Below are 19,853 nucleotides of genomic sequence, written 5' to 3'. Positions count from 1 at the left end.
GTGCTGCCTGTGGTATTGAAAAACCTTATGTGGGCCACTAAGCAAATAAAACTGCACGTAAGGTATTTGTTTGCATGATAGTTTTTTCTCCTTGCCTGTTTACCCTCCTGAGCTGCCTCTTTTTCATATCATTTGTGGTGCCTTGCAATGCCAATTTCGAGTGAAAAGTGGGTCATATGAAATTCGAGTTGAAGGTATACTTTTTTTTTTCAACTTATATTTCCAATTTTCTGGGATGATTAAATTCGGGCTGTGTGCCCCTATTGCTGCCATTCTTGCTGCATTAAACGGTTGTGAAACAAAAATGAAGCTGCCCAGTTGTAATTTTCCCTGCTTTAATAAGGAATAGACATGCTGATTCTGAAATTGTTGGTGCATTATCTAGTGTATAATTAATGATGCCCGTTTGAAATGGCCGTTTTCTTGGGTTCATAAATGACCATGTGGTCCTTCCGGCCGCCGTAGGCACTAACATGTGATGTCAGTGAAACATCATGGTAAGAAAAATTATCTACAGAGCATTAGCTTTCTTTTTCTTCAAAATGATACATTTATAAGAGACTAGGAAATTAGGAAACAGCCCTGCTATTTTTGTGCTCTGAGTTGTGTATACTGTGGAAGTAAAGCAAGTGATCTGCTTGATTCCACTTTCAAGTACATGTGGGTTCCGTCACGTGTTGCCTTTGCTTGTTTGGCACGGCATCTCAGTGTTTTGCTCACTGGTTGCGTTAGGTTGTGTTTTACGGCATGTTTTGGGTAGCTTAGTCCTCGCTATGCCTATTGCGTGCGTCATCAGACAGTGCCACACAACCTAACAAAGCGGAAACAACATTCATGATGGCTTTACAGAGCCGCAATTTAGATGGTATGATGCGATGAATCTCCGTCAACTACGGCTCAGCAAACATCGTGGCATTGCCATGTTTTGTCGACGAGAGAGATTTTTCATTGGTTGGCTTAAAGTGGCGTCAGCTGTACAGTTAAAGGGAACAGGAGCCAGGTATAGAAATTTGCCCAAGGTAAGCTGGATTTCTCCAAACTGAAGCAAGAGCACTGCGGCATTGCTGCTGTCACGTTACCACTCACATTTCTGTGTATTCCAGGAAATGCTAAGGCACGTTGCCGGGCTAGTTGGTTGGGATTCATAATTTCACTGGTATAGCGCACCACGACAAGGACTCCAGGAAATGACAGGGCAAATAAACCAGTAATAATGGATGCTCATGAAATATTAGTAGACTTGAATGTATCTTTCAAGGATTGTATGCATTTGTAGTTGGTGTGTATTTAAGTCAAAATGGCAGGTGTAATGGGATCCCACGGTACACAGTGAACAGCAAATCATAAAACCCATTCTACGTGTGTAGAAGTATTGTTACCACCAGGAAACATTTTATTTAAGTAATCTTAAGGGGACACACTGGTCTTTAAATTTTTTTTATTTTGAGTATTTAGAGCTGAAATTTTTATGTGATATGCATTTCTCACAGCTGGAAACGAATATGCAGTTAGTTTTCAGCTGTCACTTCAATATTTTAAAATATTGACTGTTCCACAAACTTACGTTTTGCCCACTCTTTAGACCGCTTTCTCATAAAAGATTGCTGTAAATTAGGTATGGCAGTGTTCTGCAAAAGAACATAAAGTGCAAGGAAACCATAATTTTATTTTTAGCTTCATTGCTTCGAGAGTTATGGCCTTAACAAGTAGACTCATCAGAAATCTGAAACTGTTGCCTAATTATATCACCAATCAAATTACTGTTCTTAATGAAATTATCATAATGTTTTGGTCTTGTTGCACTCATCGATGTATAAGCTTTCAAATGCTGCTATAATTATCAAAATCCAACCACTATATCAAAAGATACTGTGGGCAATGGCCTCGGACTTGATGAAAAACGTTGTTTTGAGAAAACGAGAAAAGAAGTTTAGGGACATGGTGAGCATGTATATTCAACAGGTAATGATGTAAATCAGTGCAGTAATGATGCTACAAGCCACCTGGAGTGTAGTCATCATTCTTCGAGCGCTTTCTTTTCATTACATGCCAGATGTTTCCATAGTTCAGATCGACATACTGCGTTTTGACGGTGCTTGCGCAGTCGTCAGCAATGTGCGTAGCAGCCTTCTATGAAACAGGAATCATTCCCACTTTCACGTAATCTTCATACGGCTTTGCATCACCGTGACAAATTTAGGGTGAAAAAAAAAAAAGCAGTTTGTCCGTTTGCTGTGCCGCGCGAACCGCGAGCACGTTGATCCCGAACGGGCCGCGCGCCGCATCTCCCCCTGCTCTCGGCGAGCTCCGTACAAATTTCAGTTCCCCGCACTCATCACACGTCAGCACAAGTTTCGTGGTGATTCCATATTCCCGATTTTTCTCGGAAATGCTGCCAGGCCCGCCACACACCGCACTTCATACACTGAAGCAGTTTACGACGGTGGATGGCGTTCCAGTAGTCGCAGAGTCTCAAAAAACATACTGCTCGTGTCGTGAGGCTGACGTCGACGAAAGCTCCCTTTGAATGCCACTCGCACTACATGCAAGGGCCACTTTTTCAGCGTCGGAAACAAGGGGAGTGCCGACGCGCAGATCTCGGGTGTGATCGTTGGCCTCGGCTATCGCATATGTGATTGCGGGAGCCACGTTCGTGATAGCGTTGGCACAGCCAGCTTTTTCCGTGTTCTCGGCAGCAGACGGTTTTGCTGATAAGACGCTGCATGCTCTCGGACAATGTTCTCGCTTCTTTTCGAACACATGAGCAGTATGCAACTTTCGATGACCGCCTGCCATCACACCGATCGCACAGCCGTTGCTTAGGCCTTGTCACAAAATGGCCGATTGTGCACCGCTGTCTAGCAGACGAATCCCATGACATCCAAGAGGAAACCGGGAACTGCCCCACGTGACAAAAATGCACCAATGATGTGCGAGTATTTGGGGTTTGTTTATTCACGATAGCTGCGTTGTTGCTAGACGAAAAGCGTTCTTCTGCTAGGAACAGACAAAAGATGAATACTGCTTTAAAATGAGACCAAAATAGCCGTGCTACTTGGTGTGGTTCTCAGGCACGCGGCGTCGAATATGACCGCTTTTGAGGCGGTTTTGTGAGGGAAAATTATCAGGAAACTGACTTTGAGACCGAATTACTCGACAAATACGCATTACATGGCAATAGCATTTCAGGAACACCATCTTCAGGCCCTATATATTATTTTAAAAAATACTTTAAAAAATAGATTTTTCGGCAATTTTTCGGTCTTCAAGACCCGTGTCTCCCTTAAGTCGCTGATATGGAGGGCACTCACGGGTCTCATTACTTTTTTTTTAGGAGGACAAAAACTGGAGAGCAAACAATGCATGGAACCTCTTACTCTAAATCACATTCTAGTAGCAGTTCCAGAATGAGAGAAAAAGACTGCACAGTTTTTGTGAAATGTACAAACTTTTAACTCCTCTCCGCCCACATATAAATGCTATATTAGAATAAACACGTCTCATTACAAATTGCTTTTAGAGTTCTAAAGGCCACGAGTAATCTTGAAAAACCTTAAAATAATGTTTTATTCTTGATGCTCAATTTATTCCTACATTACCGTGTGGCTGGTCAATCATAGCCACTTGTTGTTTTTATTGCGATAGGAAATATATGCACACTCTTGGCTGGATTTTGCAGCCGGTGACTGCCGTCATTCACCGTATATGTGTACGTATTTATATACATATGTAAACGCAAGAAATAAAAATAATCGAGAAAAAGACTCCGGCGTGCGGAATCAAGCGCCCGACCTCCAGCTTGTCAGTGTGTGGTATCAGCCACTGAGCCACGGAGGAACGCCTCCTTCAACATTGAAACGGCCAGCTATTTATATTTACCACTTACCGTTGGTGATGCCGATCTCGGGGAATCATCGTGTTTTCAGCATTACCAGCGAGATGGCACAATGAGCGGGTGTCGCCAGATGGTCACGATCTGGCGATGCGTGCTCATGCGTTCATCTCCCACACGTACTTTGCCCCGCGGGAGAGGGGGGGGGGGGAGACGCTCACATGTGCACGCGCTTATCTCGTGGTGGGGAGAATCTTACACCTTAGTGTTTCACTGGAACGATTCTGTTGTAGTTACCGGGCACACAAAGGTCACTGCACTCGCTGCAAAGTCTCTGTTTGCGAAAAGGGCGTGCTTTTAAGATACAGAGAAATAATGACTGAGACATTCGACCTCATCGATTTTCCACTTCTGGCTACCCGCAGGCTGCCAGAGCCAGCCAGAGCGCGCTCGTTTTTTTCTGGCTGCCCTGTACCCCCGCGGCGCACTTCTGGTTGGTGTTCGCTTTTCTCAGGTTGGATGGTTCTGGCGACCCGCGGGGAGTCTGAGGGTCGCTATACGCTTCCAGGACAATTTAGTCGTGGAAGCTCTCTGGAAGCTTTTGGGCAGTTTTCAGGCTAGCAGACGCTGAAAAAATACGATACGCGCTCGGCGCCATCTTTATGAGGACTCGACGGATTGCGATGTGGGCGCTTGACTAGGGCGGCTAAAATCATAGCCACCTTATCTTGACGGCTTGAAGACTGCGCCTTGGCTTGTCATTACACGTGGTGTTATCTTCTAAAGCCTGTTCCGCCGTGCAAGATGAGACGATTACGAATGGCAGCAAGTGTTTGAAGCTACTGTTCATCGCTTTTGTTATGTTTCTCGTGAGGCGTCCTCCTGTGAACAACGCGGTGAACTGATGCCTGCTTTCTGTGCACTTAGCAAAAACGGTTGTGGTTGAACTAGCTCGCTGTGTCGTATGTTTGCGTGCGTGAGCCTTTTAGAACTTCACTGCGCGATCGATATTTGATGGTGATCGAAAGCTTTAGAAAGCTGATAGATCGCGTCTGTTGTCTTCAAGCGTGTGATGCTCGCTGGCGGCGAACGGTGTGCGGGCGCACTTCAATCTATGGGCCAGCATATGTGGTATGGTATTATATGCTTCGATGCGAGAAAGAAAAAAAACAGAAATGGATTCAGAAATGCATACATGCCTTCGTTGCCTATTTCATCGTTGGCTTTGTCTTTTTTCACCTCTTCGTAATTATGCTGCACAGTATGTACGGTTTCGTTATGACTAAGTTGGTCGAATTAAAGCTGATATACATGACATTTGTAAAGTGCCTCTTAGGACTGGAAAACAGGCCCTGGCAAGTCCCAAGACGGGTCGAAAACGTGTCATGCTAAAGTTTATTTTATATACGATGCGCACTCGTGGTACCGATACCTGCGCATGTCTAAACTTTAGACAAAAATGTAAGTTGGTCAACACGTGTTTGCGACGCATACTACGCGATAGCTGAGCATACTACGATATATCCTCGAGTCCTTTTGGGGACACGATCACTTTCGCGTTTGCATCGTGTTGTGCAGTGACTGTCACATGCACTAAGAAGACGTGAGCTTTTTAAGCCGTCAACGTCGTGGCAGCTCACCTTGCATCCTTCTCGAGGCAGCGTGCGTCAGCTGGCTGTTTCGTTCGAGGACTCGGCGAGTGATCGGGCAAGCGAAGTCGTACCCCAAATACGTATGCTTGAGGATAATATTTCAGCTTTTTGGCGAGCTTAGCTATATATTTCCAAGCTGGCAATGCAGAAAGAAACCAAGGCGCATGCCGCGCATTGTTTCTTTTGCTGCCACGACGTAACCTGCCACGACGTTAGTAGCTTATTTACGGTTACGCTGGCTGCCCCAGCGTTCGATTTTGGGATTTTCGGGCAGCTTCGGGTTGTCTCGGGTTCCCCACACATGTGATCACGACGCTGTTTTCTGTCTCGACCAGAACTAGCTGGCTGACCCTCTGGCTAGCTCTGGCGGCCCGAGAGCCGCCAGAGGCCTGAAAATCGAAGAGCCCCATTTATTTGTGTTCATATGTACCTGTGAGCACGTTTTGTGCATCATTTGTGCATGAGCAGCACGGGGCACATTTTGATCGGCTTTTCATTTTTCGCGTGACATTCCAATTTGTTGCTATCGCCTTCATTTCTTCGCCTTTGCGGCAAAGCTGTGACTTTTTCATTAAGAAATTCACCACAACTGACCTTCCGTTTTTTTTTGTGATATCAGCAGATGGCACGGCAAAAATAAAATATGCTCAAAACACAAATTTAGGTCGCAAGTTGCTTTGATGCTGGCAGCTTTCATAAAAAAAATAGCGCGTTTTTTTTAATGTTTTGTTGACGGTTCCACTTGGAAAATGAAAGAAAAGGCTTGTATTTTAAAGCTGCACTAGAATAATCTGACAGCGACAAAAGAGTGCCACTCTCATCTAAGGGCGAGCAGCATATCGCTATTGAGTAGCCATATTCCGCACAAGACAGCTTGTTTCTTCAACACTAGTGGAAACTGATACACACAAACTGCCCACCAGCATCTCCATGATTTGCTTTCATGGCCACGCACTACTTCGAATGGCTTTTGACAGCTGATGGTGTCGAGCCTTTACGACGCAGTTTTTTACAGGCAAGAGAACAGACACTTTTGGAGTCTGCTGTACGGTGCACTGAAGTCAATCATCTGTCTCTATTTTTGAAAATATATTTTACATTGTGGTTACAATTAAGTTGCCTTTTTTATGAATTATTTAGGTTGTTTTATATAAGTAGAATTGATTACCTGAGCAAATGAAAGAGTTTCAGTACTTTTAGGCCGAATGATGCAAGAGAAACTTAGCCCAACGAAATTATCTGATGCCTTGCCCATGCAGGTCAACGGCTGCCAGATGGTGCCCCCAGCTGGTACAGCGCAGACATCAGGAGCTGACTTGCCAACAAACACTTACTCACTGTTCAATTCTCCTTGGCCTTCTGGTCTGCACTACATGGCCAAAGAAGGTTTGGAGCCACTACCTCCTTTTTTCTCCCCATTTCCATATGGCTGTCCTATTCTGATGCCAGTGGCTTTTATTCCTCCCTTTTGAAGTCAATTCCAACTTTTTGTTCTTTTTTCGCTTGTGGCTGCTCCTGTTATGCAAATATATGATGGTTGTTTTCCTAGTGTCGTGCGCTTCTTAATAATAATTGCATGTAGAGGTGTGCAATGCGGCATTGCGCCACCACTGATGCATGTTTTTGCTCACGCCACTGCTTAAGTCTTGAAAGTGATCACGTCGCCACCCCCTTGCAATAATTGTGGCGCGCCACTATTAGTCTTTTATTTTAACCTTATCAGGGAATCTGGACATAAACTGTATCACTTCAGCAGGGACGCTTTTCTTGATGTGTCCATGTAATTGACTTACCATTTCAACTGCTACTGTTTTCCGGTTTTTCCTCATCAATGTTATTTTGACGCCGGGAAGTTTTCACTATTCTAGACGGAAATTAGAGGAACATAATGTGCTATAACCATGGGGGAAAAATGGAAGAGAGCGTTGCAGCATCTATGAGACCACCTACTCTGAAGCCGCTACCTCCTTGGGCTCGTGTCACAGTTTCCATCATGCTCTTTTTTTTTTTTTTTTTTTGGTGAAGTCATGAGGAAAGAAAAATGAAAATTCATAAGCCTGTGCGCCTTACTCGTGGGAGAGCATATGTATTTACTCGCACAATTTGCGCCCTCGCGTAGTTTATGCATCCCTAATATTTAGCCAGCTTTACTAAAGAAACAAATATTTACTCGCGTATTTTGTGCTAAAATGTGTACAAGCAGTAATGGCAGTATTTCACAACACTTCATTGCTACCTAATTAAAGAGAGAGTGGTTTAATAGCAAAGTATTTCATCTTTAGTGTCAAATCTCTGGGAGCTTTAGAAGATATATGTGTGGAACCCAGTGGCAGGCGAAACAGTGATGAGTGTAGATTATCTTGTCTGGCCGTCTACCTTTAATATCCTTCTTGAGATTTTTCTTGGCCAGTTACCACAAAACACTCTACTTTTTGTGTGGAAAACCATGGGGACAGGATTTTAACTGAAGTGTTTATCAGCCGCAGTTCTACTGACTTGAGAAACTGAGTTTAGTCATATTTGAGAGACTTGGGAGGAGGAAGCTAATTGTGCTTCCTCCTCCCCCTCTTCACTTACTTTTTTTTGTCTTTCTTTCTGTCTCCTTTTTTGTTGCATTATTTTTATTATTTGCAAAAAAAGCATCTAATCTACTAGTACGTTCTGGTACTGTAGTGCGCGAGACATTCATGTGCATTGCAGGGATATGAACCTGTGCTCTTATGGGCATAGGCTGTCATACGCTCTACAGCAACTTGAGCAAGCTTTGAGCTCTAAAAACCCATGTATTTTTTACTAGAACACGCAAGTACTCCTAAAGCACTGAGGTAACTTTCAGGCTGTTTTAAACAGTTCCCATCTATTCAAAAAATTTGTCATTGCAAGTTGCATTTTCTTCCTTCGTTGCTGGCAGTGGCACTAAAGACAGTTCATTTTTTTTTTTTTTTTTGCCAGTTCGTACAGCTGCGTAAAGAAATGCCTCTCACATTACTACTAATATTGCACTACAGCACTGCAGGCAAGTAAAAGGCTTGGCTGCTGACCCAAAAGACATGAAGGCAAAACACTAGAGGCCTGCGTAGTTTGGTTTAGGTGCACATGTAAAGAACCCTGGCTGGTAGAAATTGGCAGATCTTTCCACTATGACATGCCCCATAATTGGGTTGTAGTTTTGCCATGTAATACCCAAAAAATTATTATTGCATTGGCTGTCATGTCGATCAGAATGACAACACTGTGCAGTTTATTGAAGCACTTGCATGCATTTATGTGCTGCTGTGATGTAGTACTTGTACAGCATATGAACAGTTCATACCGAAATATTTTTGCAAGGATTCTACAAGGTCTTCTCTATAAGAACTTAGCCAACTTGAATGTTCTTGCTTTAGGGGCTGATGTGACTGCTGAAAGTGGTTTCGCTGCATGTAGCTGCGACTTTAACTTCTAACAGATAATTGTGCACATTTCTAAGCACCAATAATGCATTCTTACAGCTATGTTTTGTAGCTCTGTAGATCTTGTGTTAGCCAGTGCTGTGGCAGTCATGTGGTTAGCATTAAAGGGGCCCTGCAACTTGTTCAAGTAATCATTGAATGGCTCCTTAAAATGAGTCAATGGCCTCACGAATTGATTGCTGCAAAAAATTGTTTGTAATACATGGACTACAAAAGAAGTTACAGGAATTCGTCGTACGCTTTAACAAGGAAGGCTACACTTGATGGGCAACTTCTTTGTTTATGTATAGATCTGAATGAAATTTTCACAGTTTGTGTATTTAGATGTGCTGATTCTATAAAATGTAATTACTTTTTCGCTAGGTCAGGTAGTTTCCAAGATACTCCCCAATCAATGTAGAAGCTGGGTCCTTTGTTTGCAGCCTAATTAGCATGTAAGCAGGAATCACGAAAACATTGGCGACAGTGTAAACACAATGTAGGATGTTTAAGGAGTGAAATGTGCTATAAATCGATTTGCTGATCCAATTTCAACAAGAGTTAGAGGACATCAATGTTCAGAGAAAAAAAAGCCACCTTGAACTGTGATGCATGTGACCCAATTAAAAATTTTTTTATCTGTATGTTGCCTTCAACTTAGGCATATTGCATACTGCATGCATTTATCTTTCTGGCAAAAAAAAAAAAAAAAGAATTATGCTGATAGCTCGATTGGAACAGAAGTTATTTTCCCTCAAACTTGGCAAATGTGCCAAAATTGATGTTTTGAAGAAACGAGGAAAAACAATTTCAAACACCTTTATTCAAAAAATACTAATAAAATATTATAAAAATGCACCAGTGGCCTAATCGCCCCGCCGCGGTGGTCTAGTGGCTAAGGTACTCGGCTGCAGAACCGCAGGGCGCGGGTTCGAATCCCGGCTGCGGCGGCTGCATTTCCGATGGAGGCGGAAATGTTGTAGGCCCGTGTGCTCAGATTTGGGTGCACGTTAAAGAACCCCAGGTGGTCTAAATTTCCGGAGCCCTCCACTACGGCGTCTCTCATAATCATATAGTGGTTTTGGGACGTTAAACCCCACATATCAATCAAATCAACCAGTGGCCTAATCTGAATGCATCCCACTCTTATGCTTCTTCCTGACCAGCTTTCTCTAACTTTGCGACGCTTCTCTCTATTTATTTGAGGTTGCACTCTGACGACAGTCCTTCTCTCTAGCCCTCAGGGATGTGCTGCTGAATATCATGACGTCCAGCTGCTCTAGAATAGCAGCAAATGCATTGACATTGCCCGTGTTGAAGCACAGCACAATTTCTGCAGCAGCAGCATGCACAGAAAAAAGAGAAACGGGCTGCTCTTTTGATACCAAACTCCAAATCTCGCATTGGAGGCTTTCGTGTGAATTCTGAGTCTTGCCTTGCTGGCATCTTGCCTCGCTGCTGCACCACTTGACTCCGAAGAGAGCCCAATTTTTCACGCTGTTGCCAACACTGACGAAAGACCCTCAAGCGTGGTGGTTTGTGGTTGTCTCGTGGGCGCGCACATCGCGAACTTCACTGGCATTAGTTACATTAGCATCTGCCCACACACGGCCAGTGTCGACATAGCGCGCACTGTCAGGGAGGCTTGTGTCTATGCACACTTCGTTGGCGATAGCATCGGCGCGGTTATAATTCACAGAGCGTCTGCTATCTGGGGAAGCCGTTTCGCAAACTTCTTCATTGATAACATCTTCAGTACACGGGCGGCCATCGTCCACGTCGCGCACGCACTACCACGGCGTTATCAAACAATGTCGGCGCTTGCTCTTGCGACACAGTAGCAGCAGTTCTGCCTTTCTTGGGTGAACAGCGAAAATAATGCTGCGATCTGAACTTTTTTGCACCGCCGAGCATAGCGAGATGCACAAGCACGTTAGAGGTACAAGTAACAACACCTTCGTAAGGGCAATACCCTTTTAAAATGGTGGCGGACACTGCCAGCGAGTTTTCTTGGCCAATCGAGAAGCGCCATGTTGGTCACGTGTGTCAAGCAACCAATAGAATCACGTGCTGTGGGTGATTTTGACTTCGCTTTTTTTGCTTTTGCAAGGGGCACATAGTTGTCTACTTGAAAAGAAAAAAAAAAGCTAGAAACGCGACCTTTCCAACAAGACCAAAATGACACTGATGGAGTGCGTAGTTTGCGTGCCGTCGGCGGTTGAAGTATGGCTAGTTCACACTGCAGGTCTTCTTGTGCGAAGTTGCTCTCTTTTTGGGATATAACTTGAGAAATAAGTGGAATTTTGAAGCCAAACTTTGCTGATAGGTGAGGAAGGGCATCGGGTACGCGAAAATGATGAGAGAAAAAAATGCGATTTTTGGGCCGATTTTCGACTTATAGTGCCACGTCCCCCCTTATGCGCTTCCTCTCCTTTTTTGCCTGTGAGCGCACTCAAAGCTAGGACTGGGTGATCTCAAAAAGGCAAGCAGCTATGTCTGTTTGTCAGTGCATGTCATGACCCTGAGTGCTTTCTTTTCCTTTCATTGCGAAATCAATTATACCTACATTCTCGACTTGTTCTTGCTGTTGGGGTCATGTCACTCGATGATGAAACAAGAAAAGGTCATGATGATGCCTTAGAACAGGATTCGATGAAAGAGAAGTGGTGCATGGCTCGAAGATCTTTGATTGATTCTTTCTCGTGGTTCGTACAGGTCCTTGAAATCCTTGAAAACTCTTGAATTCAAAAAATTCATTTTCAAGGCCCTTGACGAAGCAGTAATGCAGCATAGGCACACAGAATCCCATTTTGCAAAAATGCATGTGAAAAAAAAAAGTTAGTTTCATGGCGAGGGGAAGCAGTGAATGTGGTAGCAAGAAATTAGAATGTCACACGAAGAAGGGCAAGCAACCCCATACATACAACGTGCCTCTCGACTCAAAGGATGCACGCAAAGAAACCGTATAGGACGAGTGCTGATGAATGACTGTCACAGCTTGACACTGGAAGTGTCCTGCTTAAACAAACCAAAAAGGATGCTAGAAAAGAACACACATGTATCCACAGGATGAGTGTAAAATAACCGCTGTCACAGTTGTTACTTCTTGGTTGTTGAGCAACGTGCTGCGAATGTCAATCGTGCACTAGCCAACACTCTTCATGGGGTGGGACTACCAAATTTTAAGGCTATAGCAAGCACCGTGTGGGTTTAAGAATATATTTTAAGTTACTTCCCAAATGCACCTAAATGCTCATTCTCCTAATCGAGGCCCACGCAAAGGCATCCAACACTGACGTAGCTCTATAGGAAGGGCAACAAAAGTTGTAGTGACGTCACACCAGATCTATAGTCAGGTGAGTTATATCCGGACTTCTGCTCCGTACAACCGTCAGCATCTTTAACCTGAACTCTCCTACGCATGTCCTTGCTCGCTTGAATTGAGGTTAGCGCCGCCAAGCGTCGAAAATTATATTCTTGCTGCAGTTAACGATAGATGGAGCGCACGTTGATTTCACTAGTGAACTTCTGTTTTCAGTCTGCATGACTGGCCCTTCGAATGCACTCACTTACCATCCTGTTTTGGCCATGTTTCACTCATGGCAATGTTATTGCACGTGGCCATGGCATTCATTGTCGTATATTTATCTCGACAATGAACCATTCCATGCGGCAGCTTACACACCTTTCGAGTTTGAATTTGCAGCTACTGCTCAAAAGAAACCACATGTATATAAAACAGAGCAAACGCACTTTCATTACATTTGTAAAAGTTTATCAATACAGTAAAAGCTCGTTAATTCGACACCCATTAATTTGGAAATTCGGATAATTCGGACGGCTCTATTGTTCCCGGCCAAAGTGCATGTTAGTCTATGGGACCAAACCTTCGTTATTTCGTCGGAAATCGGCTCCGCACCGCTTAATTCGGACAAATGCTGACGGCTGCTGCTACACAAAAATGTGATAAAGCAGCGCTGGCACCACTGGAGTGAAACCGAAAACTGAGTGGCATCGCCATCATCATCAACTAGTGGGGGCGATCGCAGCATCACCGAACGTCGGCATCTTCTTTCTTCTCCACTCAGCGCCTCCGACGCCATTTTCCCTTGTGTTGTCGTGTCGGAACCATCTCTTCTTGCGGAGTTCTCTTTTTTTTTTCATTGTGACCGTATTTGCATGCCACCACCATTGTGCGCTACAGTGATGGCAACGCCGAAAAAGCGGCAGAACTACGACGGGAAGAACTTGGCGACTGAAGTGGAAATTTTGGAAGCACTGAAAAACGGCAAATCGCGACAGCAGGTTATGACCAAGTACAACGTGAAGCGGAGCACGTTGGGAACCTACGTGAAAAATGAATAACAGATTCGACAAGCCTTCGAAAGCGAGAAGTTTCATGCCTCTAGAAAGCGGTTGCGAACCGCAGCTCATCTCCAGCTCGAAGAAGCTTTGCTCCGGTGGATTACTGACTGTCGCAACGCGCATCTGCCTTTGAGAGGACCTCTCATCATGGCGCAAGGTGAGAAGTACGCTGGAATGATGAACATTGAATCGTTCAAAGCATTAGAAGGGTGGTTTGCGAGGTTTCGAGGGAGACACGAACTTGTCTTCAGGAGTGTGTGCGGCAAAAAGGCCAGTGTTGACGAAAGCGTGACCACCGAGTGGAGAAATGTGAAGCTGCTGGAGCACATCGCTGCATATGAACCACGTGACGTGTTCAATGCAGATGAAACTGCTCTATTTTTCAGAGCTCTGCCCGACAAGACGGTGACTTTCAAAGGGGACGCGTGCATTGGTGGCAAGAAGTGCAAGCAAAGGATAACTGTGCTTCTTGCTGCCAATATGACTGGCACGGAGCGCTTGCCACTACTTGTCGTCGGGAAGGTGTTTAAGCCACATTGTTTTAAGAACGTCAAAAGCCTTCCTGTCGAGTACACAGCGAACAGGAAGGCATGGATGACATCGGACATTTTTCGCGGCTGGCTGCAGCAGTTGGACCAGCACTTCACGTCGAAGGACCGCAAGATAATTATGGTTGTTGACAACTGCAGTGCCCATAACTGTACAGTCGAACTGAAGAGCATCAAAATAGTTTTTTTGCCGCCCAACACTACGTCAGCTCTTCAGCCGATGGACCAGGGTATCATTCACTACGTGAAGTCGAAGTACCGCAAGCACCTGCTAGAGCTAATGATCCTATGCTCAGAAGCTGGAAAGTTGTATCAAGTGGACTTACTCGGCGCAGTGCACATCATCGCCCACGTGTGGAAAAACACTCCGCCGCAAGTCATCGCCAACTGTTTTCGGCACAGCGGTTTTGTGAGGCCCGAGCGCAGCAGTAGCTGACGATGGCATCGAGGAGGTGTCAGCCGAGTCCACCGACGATGACTGCCCGACTTTCGATGCTGTCCTTCCCACAGATGTGACCTTTCAGGACTACATCGCGATTGATCATGGTGTCGCCACGAGTGGTCTCCTGACCGATCAAGAGATTATTAATGATGTCACAGGCGCCCATAAAGACCACGATTCCGACGAAGAATCATGCGAGGAGATACAGCCGCGGCCTCATCGCACCTCACGGGAAGTCTCGGAGGCGCTGTTAATATCAGAGGACGCTTGCCTGAACACTCCCGACAGCTTGCGTGCTGTTGGCCATTTGGAACAGTTAAGAAAAATTGTGATGTCAGCCGGAATCTGCGCGAAAACGCAGACGACAATTACAAAATACTTCAACAAATAAAGGTATGCTTCTGCAGCTTGATTTTAAATGTTGTTTTCCCTGTTAATTTGTTAATTCGGCATTCGGTTAATTCGGACAGTTTTTCCGGTCCCGTGAAATCTGAATTAACGAGCTTTTACTGTAAATAAATTTGAAATGTGGTGGCATTGTTAATGTTCTGATTCACTAATTTTCAGACAGTGTGAATTCTACTGTTCTCGCAATTTAAAATGTGCCTTCCGGCTTAGTTCATGCTGCATCAAAGATGAATGTTTATTGCCAGCAAATGGCGTTAATAGAAAGAACGCATTAGCAAACTTTCTTCGTGTTGTTGCAATTAACCATGTGTTTAAGTAACAAAAATAGATACCCTTGTTCAAGCTTTCCTTTTTCAGAAATAGCTATCTGAATCGGCACAGCCAAATGGTATTGGGGTACTTGCATCAAAAAGGTGAGACGGGGCGACGAGTTATTGTATGTTCGCATTTACACTGCTGCTGTCTAGTACATTTCATTTATGATCAATATTTTTCTTTTCACTTAAAAAGACAGTATCCTATTTGATAAGATGGCAGCTTAAGCTTTTGTGTGCGATAACTGCGCATGAAAATTGCTTTGTTTACATTCTAGCCCCGCATCTTCTTTGCTGAGAACCCACACATACATTGTGCTTCAAGACCACATCTTCTATGCAGCATGAACCGAGCAGGAAGGCACACTCTAAATTGCGAGAATCGTTCAATTTGCACTGTCTGAATATTATTAAATCAGAACATGACCAAGCCACCACTTTTCAGATTTATTGTGCAACATTTACAAACGTCATGAATGTGCGTTTACTCAGCTTTTTATACATGTGATTTCTTTTGAGCAGCAGCTGCGAATTCAGACTTGAAAGGTGCTTAAGCTGTCGTGCCGAATGGTGGATTGTAGAGATAAGTATACAACAACGAACGTCATGGGTGTGCGTGATAACCTAGCCATCAGTGAAACGTGGCGAAAAAGGGATGCCAAGGAGTGCGAAACGCTTTCTATTATCAAAACGCTTTGTATTATCAGTTCTGGTCACTTCAGCAGATCACTTCAGGACACTTGCTCTCTTCTTGTCGACTTCTCAACTTTTTACTGTGGATATAAATCTCTGTCGCTTGTACGAGTGCCTCTCATCTCTGCGAAGTTAGGCAGTGCCCGGGCCCGATGATGGGGGCTAGCTACGAATGTCAAAACCGCCGTACCCAGCTTTGCTGCACTGTCCGGCTCGACGACTTCACCTCGGTATCGGTCCCACAACAGCAACGTTGCTGTTGGTGCGACGAACCGTCACTCGCGCCGACATGTTTTCTGGTTGCGACCAGCACTCACTAGGGCGCTGGACTGCAGGCAGTTGCGCAGGTCCCAGGCATATCCATCGCCCGAAGTCTCAACCGCACTCCTGGCCAGCGGCGCTGACAATGTGCAGAAGACAGCCAGCCGTGGGCTACATCACTCCCGATGCGTACATTAAAAACACTCGACATAACAATGGAGTAGGGCCTAGGGAATGGAGCTTTGGGCTTCTCGCCCACGTGGTACGATGGTCAGTACTGCTAGCTGACCATCACAGTACTGCTAGCTGACCATTCCATTGGCGGCGACCGTGACGCCCAGCTCAAAAATAAAATAAAGGTCACTTTTCTTAACTCGTGCATCACAAGGTAACAATAAAGAAAGTGAGGGAAGCTGAGCGAAACACCTCAACGCCACGATTCACCTAATTGTGCCACGTGCGACAGGCGGCTGCACAAAGCCTTAGGACTAATGAGTTGCTTGACACCAACCGGCATCCACCCAGCACCCAGCCTAGGGGCAGAAGAGGCAGCCGCAAGGAGACGTCCACTCTGTAAGGTGGCCCTACTCGCTACCAGTTTAAAGGAGCACTGACATGAAATTTACTCATGTCAAGATTTTGTCGTCAACGAGTAGCTATCAACCCCTAGTAGCGATTCGCGACCTAAAACACATCTGAGTGATGAATGAGTATCTGTAATATTAATATATTCGCTATCGAACGCGGTTAAAAATGGGTGGAAAGCCTGCCAAATTGTAGCGCTGGCAGCGCTACAAGTGGTTGTGGCGAGGGGCAGTGTCACTCTAACAGCGAGTGTGGACTTTGACCTCAAGGGCACAGTCCGAAGTGCTGACACACACTATCTCAGCAGACACCTCCAGAATGCTTGTTTACCTTTTTATGTGCTATGCTCTCACCCTTTCGCGTTCAAACAACAGACTGCATAAAAACTGCCTCTCTCCTGGGAGTGGCTGTATTCCTTTACAACAGCAATTTGCAGCGGGGCTGCTAAATGTGAGGCTAGATAGGCCAAGTATTATCCAGCAGGCAAGTTAAAACTGTGTAAAGCAAACGCATAAAAATGTACAAATGTGCACACACATGGAAACGCGGAAGTATGACATGTTGTTGGGCTAATAGGTTCACACATTCAGCTGCAAGTTTAAACTGCATGTAGAAGACAACATGTAAGAACATAGGAACATGCACTATGCCATACATTGCATAGCCATGTATGGTGCAGATAAGAGTATAGCAAGGGTTAAAAAGGGAAGAGAGGTTGAGCAGGAGAGAGAGGGTAGAAGCGGAGGCAAGTGGAGAAGGGATACCGTATTTACCTGCTTAATGAATCCAATATTTTTCTCTAAAAATTGCAGCAAAGTGGGGGGGTGTTTATTATGTGGGGCAAATTTTATGACATTATCTTAGGATGAGCAAAAATGTGGTAATTAATGCAAAAAAATTAGGCCATTTAGCCTTTCACAATTGACATATGCATACACTGTTTGAAAACAGCTTATTCGTTGCACTTCCCTCATTTTCGGCGGTTGATGGCGCTATCTTCTGCAAGCTGTCTCGACGCCACCTGCGCACGCCATAAAAGCGTTTTGCAGCTATCTTTTCTCTCAATCGTTTAACTGCAACAGTGGTATCTACTGGGATTTTGAAAAGCACCCAGAAGCGTGCGGTACGACGCACTTTATCAACTTTGCGTCAATCTCGCACGATGGCCGCGCCACCGCCGTTTATATTGTAGCAAGTAACCAACATTGCAGCAAGCTGCCACCAAAGCATCAAAACAAACCTCCGATAAGAAGATTAACAACAACATACGGCCGCCACCTCGCTGTCCATATGAGAAGTTACTGTAGAAAAGGTAGCCTATATCTTGCGTTCTTTGAAGTACGCGCGTGTAATGAGCACGAAGAGCAAATTGCAACCGAAGCGAGAATTGGGGGTGCTACCATGTTGTGGAAGTAGTCAGGATCTTTTGTGGTAAACAAAAGATTGTGTATAACATCACAATTTGTTGCTCATGTATTGATTGCTTTGCCTTTACAAGGAGATGCGATTTGAAAAAAAAAAGAAGCTTTGTTATTTGTAGCCTAGAACAATTAAATTTTTAGCTATATATATATATATAGGCTTTTATGCCGATTTCAAATACGTAATTAGTTTCAAATACGTAATACGTAATATGTAAAATTAGGCATTTTAGAGATAGTGGCGTTAAAATGAGATGAGAAATACTTTCTCTTTGGGTGTTTGTTTTAAAAGACCCTTTACCAGGTTTGGTTTACCAAGGAAACAAGTGCAGCTTGTGTATTGGTGGCTGTAAATCACGTCTGCAAAGTCTGAAATGGCTATATGATATAATAAAGGTCTCAAATTTCAAACAGAAAGATTCATATTCTTTCTGTCAAAAAGGCTGTATCTCGAGACGAAAATCATGCACGCATGCAACAACCATTGCTTAGAATGGCACCGACAGCAATCAGATAGGGAGTTTGCAAAGTTGCCTATGAAGATGCTTCATAACAAAAGTGAATATTACTGCTTGTCACAGTCTGCGCATATAGCATTTAACTGAAAATGGCTTTGAGCCTTTTAGGGCGTTTTGGGCTCGTGTTCCAGCAAGCATCCTAAAGTACTACACATAACCCCCTTCGAAGAGGGTTTTAAGTGGGTATGTAGAACAAGGTGGCGGTGCCGATTGAAGCGGAAGCCCGGAAGCCGTACACTTCGAATATTTGTAGTGGTCAGGCTGCTTTATAAAGGGGAGATGCTACTTGAAGACACTTTTTTTTTTAACATTCACCCTAGAGCAATGACACTTGGGCTGTTCATGGAACTTTTTATGCTGGTTTCAAATATATAATTAGTTTTCTTGCAAGTTAATACTTTTAGCTCTGCGAAATGACAAAGTGAAAACCTTAACGCTTTTGCCCCCCCTCTTTTCGTCCCCGAACTTCCGTAAATTTTTATGATTCATAGTTCATAATGTTTGAAATAAAGTGTACAAGGCAAATAACTAATTAGGAAGCACATACAAAATATGTAATAGGCATAAAAAATAATAGACGTAAAAAAGTTTATATTTCACCTGTCTTAGTAAAGGTTTACGTAGTATTTTTTTTATTATACAATAAAAATATTGAAATTAAACTAGATAATTGCATTTGCCATACTTTGGAAAAAATTTGGGCAAAATTTCATGCAGATCCGAGCACTAGAAGTTTCCGAAAAAGGAGGGGCACATTGAAAAAAATGGCAGAACTTGTGTTTTGAGAAAAACGAGTTTTTGAGTTAAAATTCAGTTTTTATTTATGAAAGATATCATCAAATTTGACGAAATTTGTACACCAAAAAGAACAATCCTTGTTGTAGTGGCCACTGCGACTAAAATACGCCAGCCCCATGATTATGTCCCTCTTGGCTTTTTCGAGCCGACTCCTCACAGACATTTCGCTCACAGACAGCGCCATGAAACGCTTGCCAAACTTCCGCTCCATCCGGCAGAACCTTGTGCCAACTGCAAGCTAGGAAGAAGTTCGATAGGACTGCGAAATCCAAACTAAGTCCGATGTCATGCCATTTTGCGGCCATGTTTGTGCCACATACCGTCGTACATAATGTCAATGTCCTCCCTGCTAAGTTCTCTCACTGCGAGCTCTTTCGACCTCGTAAGATTGGTGCTGACGTCATCCATTCCCGCACCACGAACTTTCTGGCTGACGGGTGTGAATGACTTTCGATGCATTGGTTTTTGCAAGCCAACAACTGCCGCAAATCGGACCAGCTGCTCGTAGCCTATTCCTACAGAGCGCGCCGCACAACAGCTTTCACTTGCGAGCAATGATTTTTTCATTTAAAACGGAGATAATTA

At 44.2% G+C, this 19,853-nt stretch overlaps 1 protein-coding gene across 2 annotated transcripts in view; it reads left to right on the top strand.

Annotated features, from left to right (window-relative positions):
- The window catches only part of LOC119161110 (nonsense-mediated mRNA decay factor SMG7), a 176,892-nt gene that overhangs the window by 126,726 nt on the left and 30,313 nt on the right, over positions 1–19,853 (top strand). For both annotated transcript variants that reach the window (XM_037413449.2, XM_037413448.2), the window contains one exon: positions 6,744–6,870. In XM_037413449.2, coding sequence (XP_037269346.2) covers positions 6,744–6,870 — 127 coding nt within the window. The remainder of the gene's footprint in view (positions 1–6,743; positions 6,871–19,853) is intronic.

The sequence above is a fragment of the Rhipicephalus microplus genome, unplaced genomic scaffold (genome assembly GCF_043290135.1).
Source record: "Rhipicephalus microplus isolate Deutch F79 unplaced genomic scaffold, USDA_Rmic scaffold_49, whole genome shotgun sequence".
In the NCBI taxonomy this organism is placed as follows: domain Eukaryota; kingdom Metazoa; phylum Arthropoda; class Arachnida; order Ixodida; family Ixodidae; genus Rhipicephalus; species Rhipicephalus microplus.
This window is presented reverse-complemented; position numbering and strand designations above follow the sequence as displayed.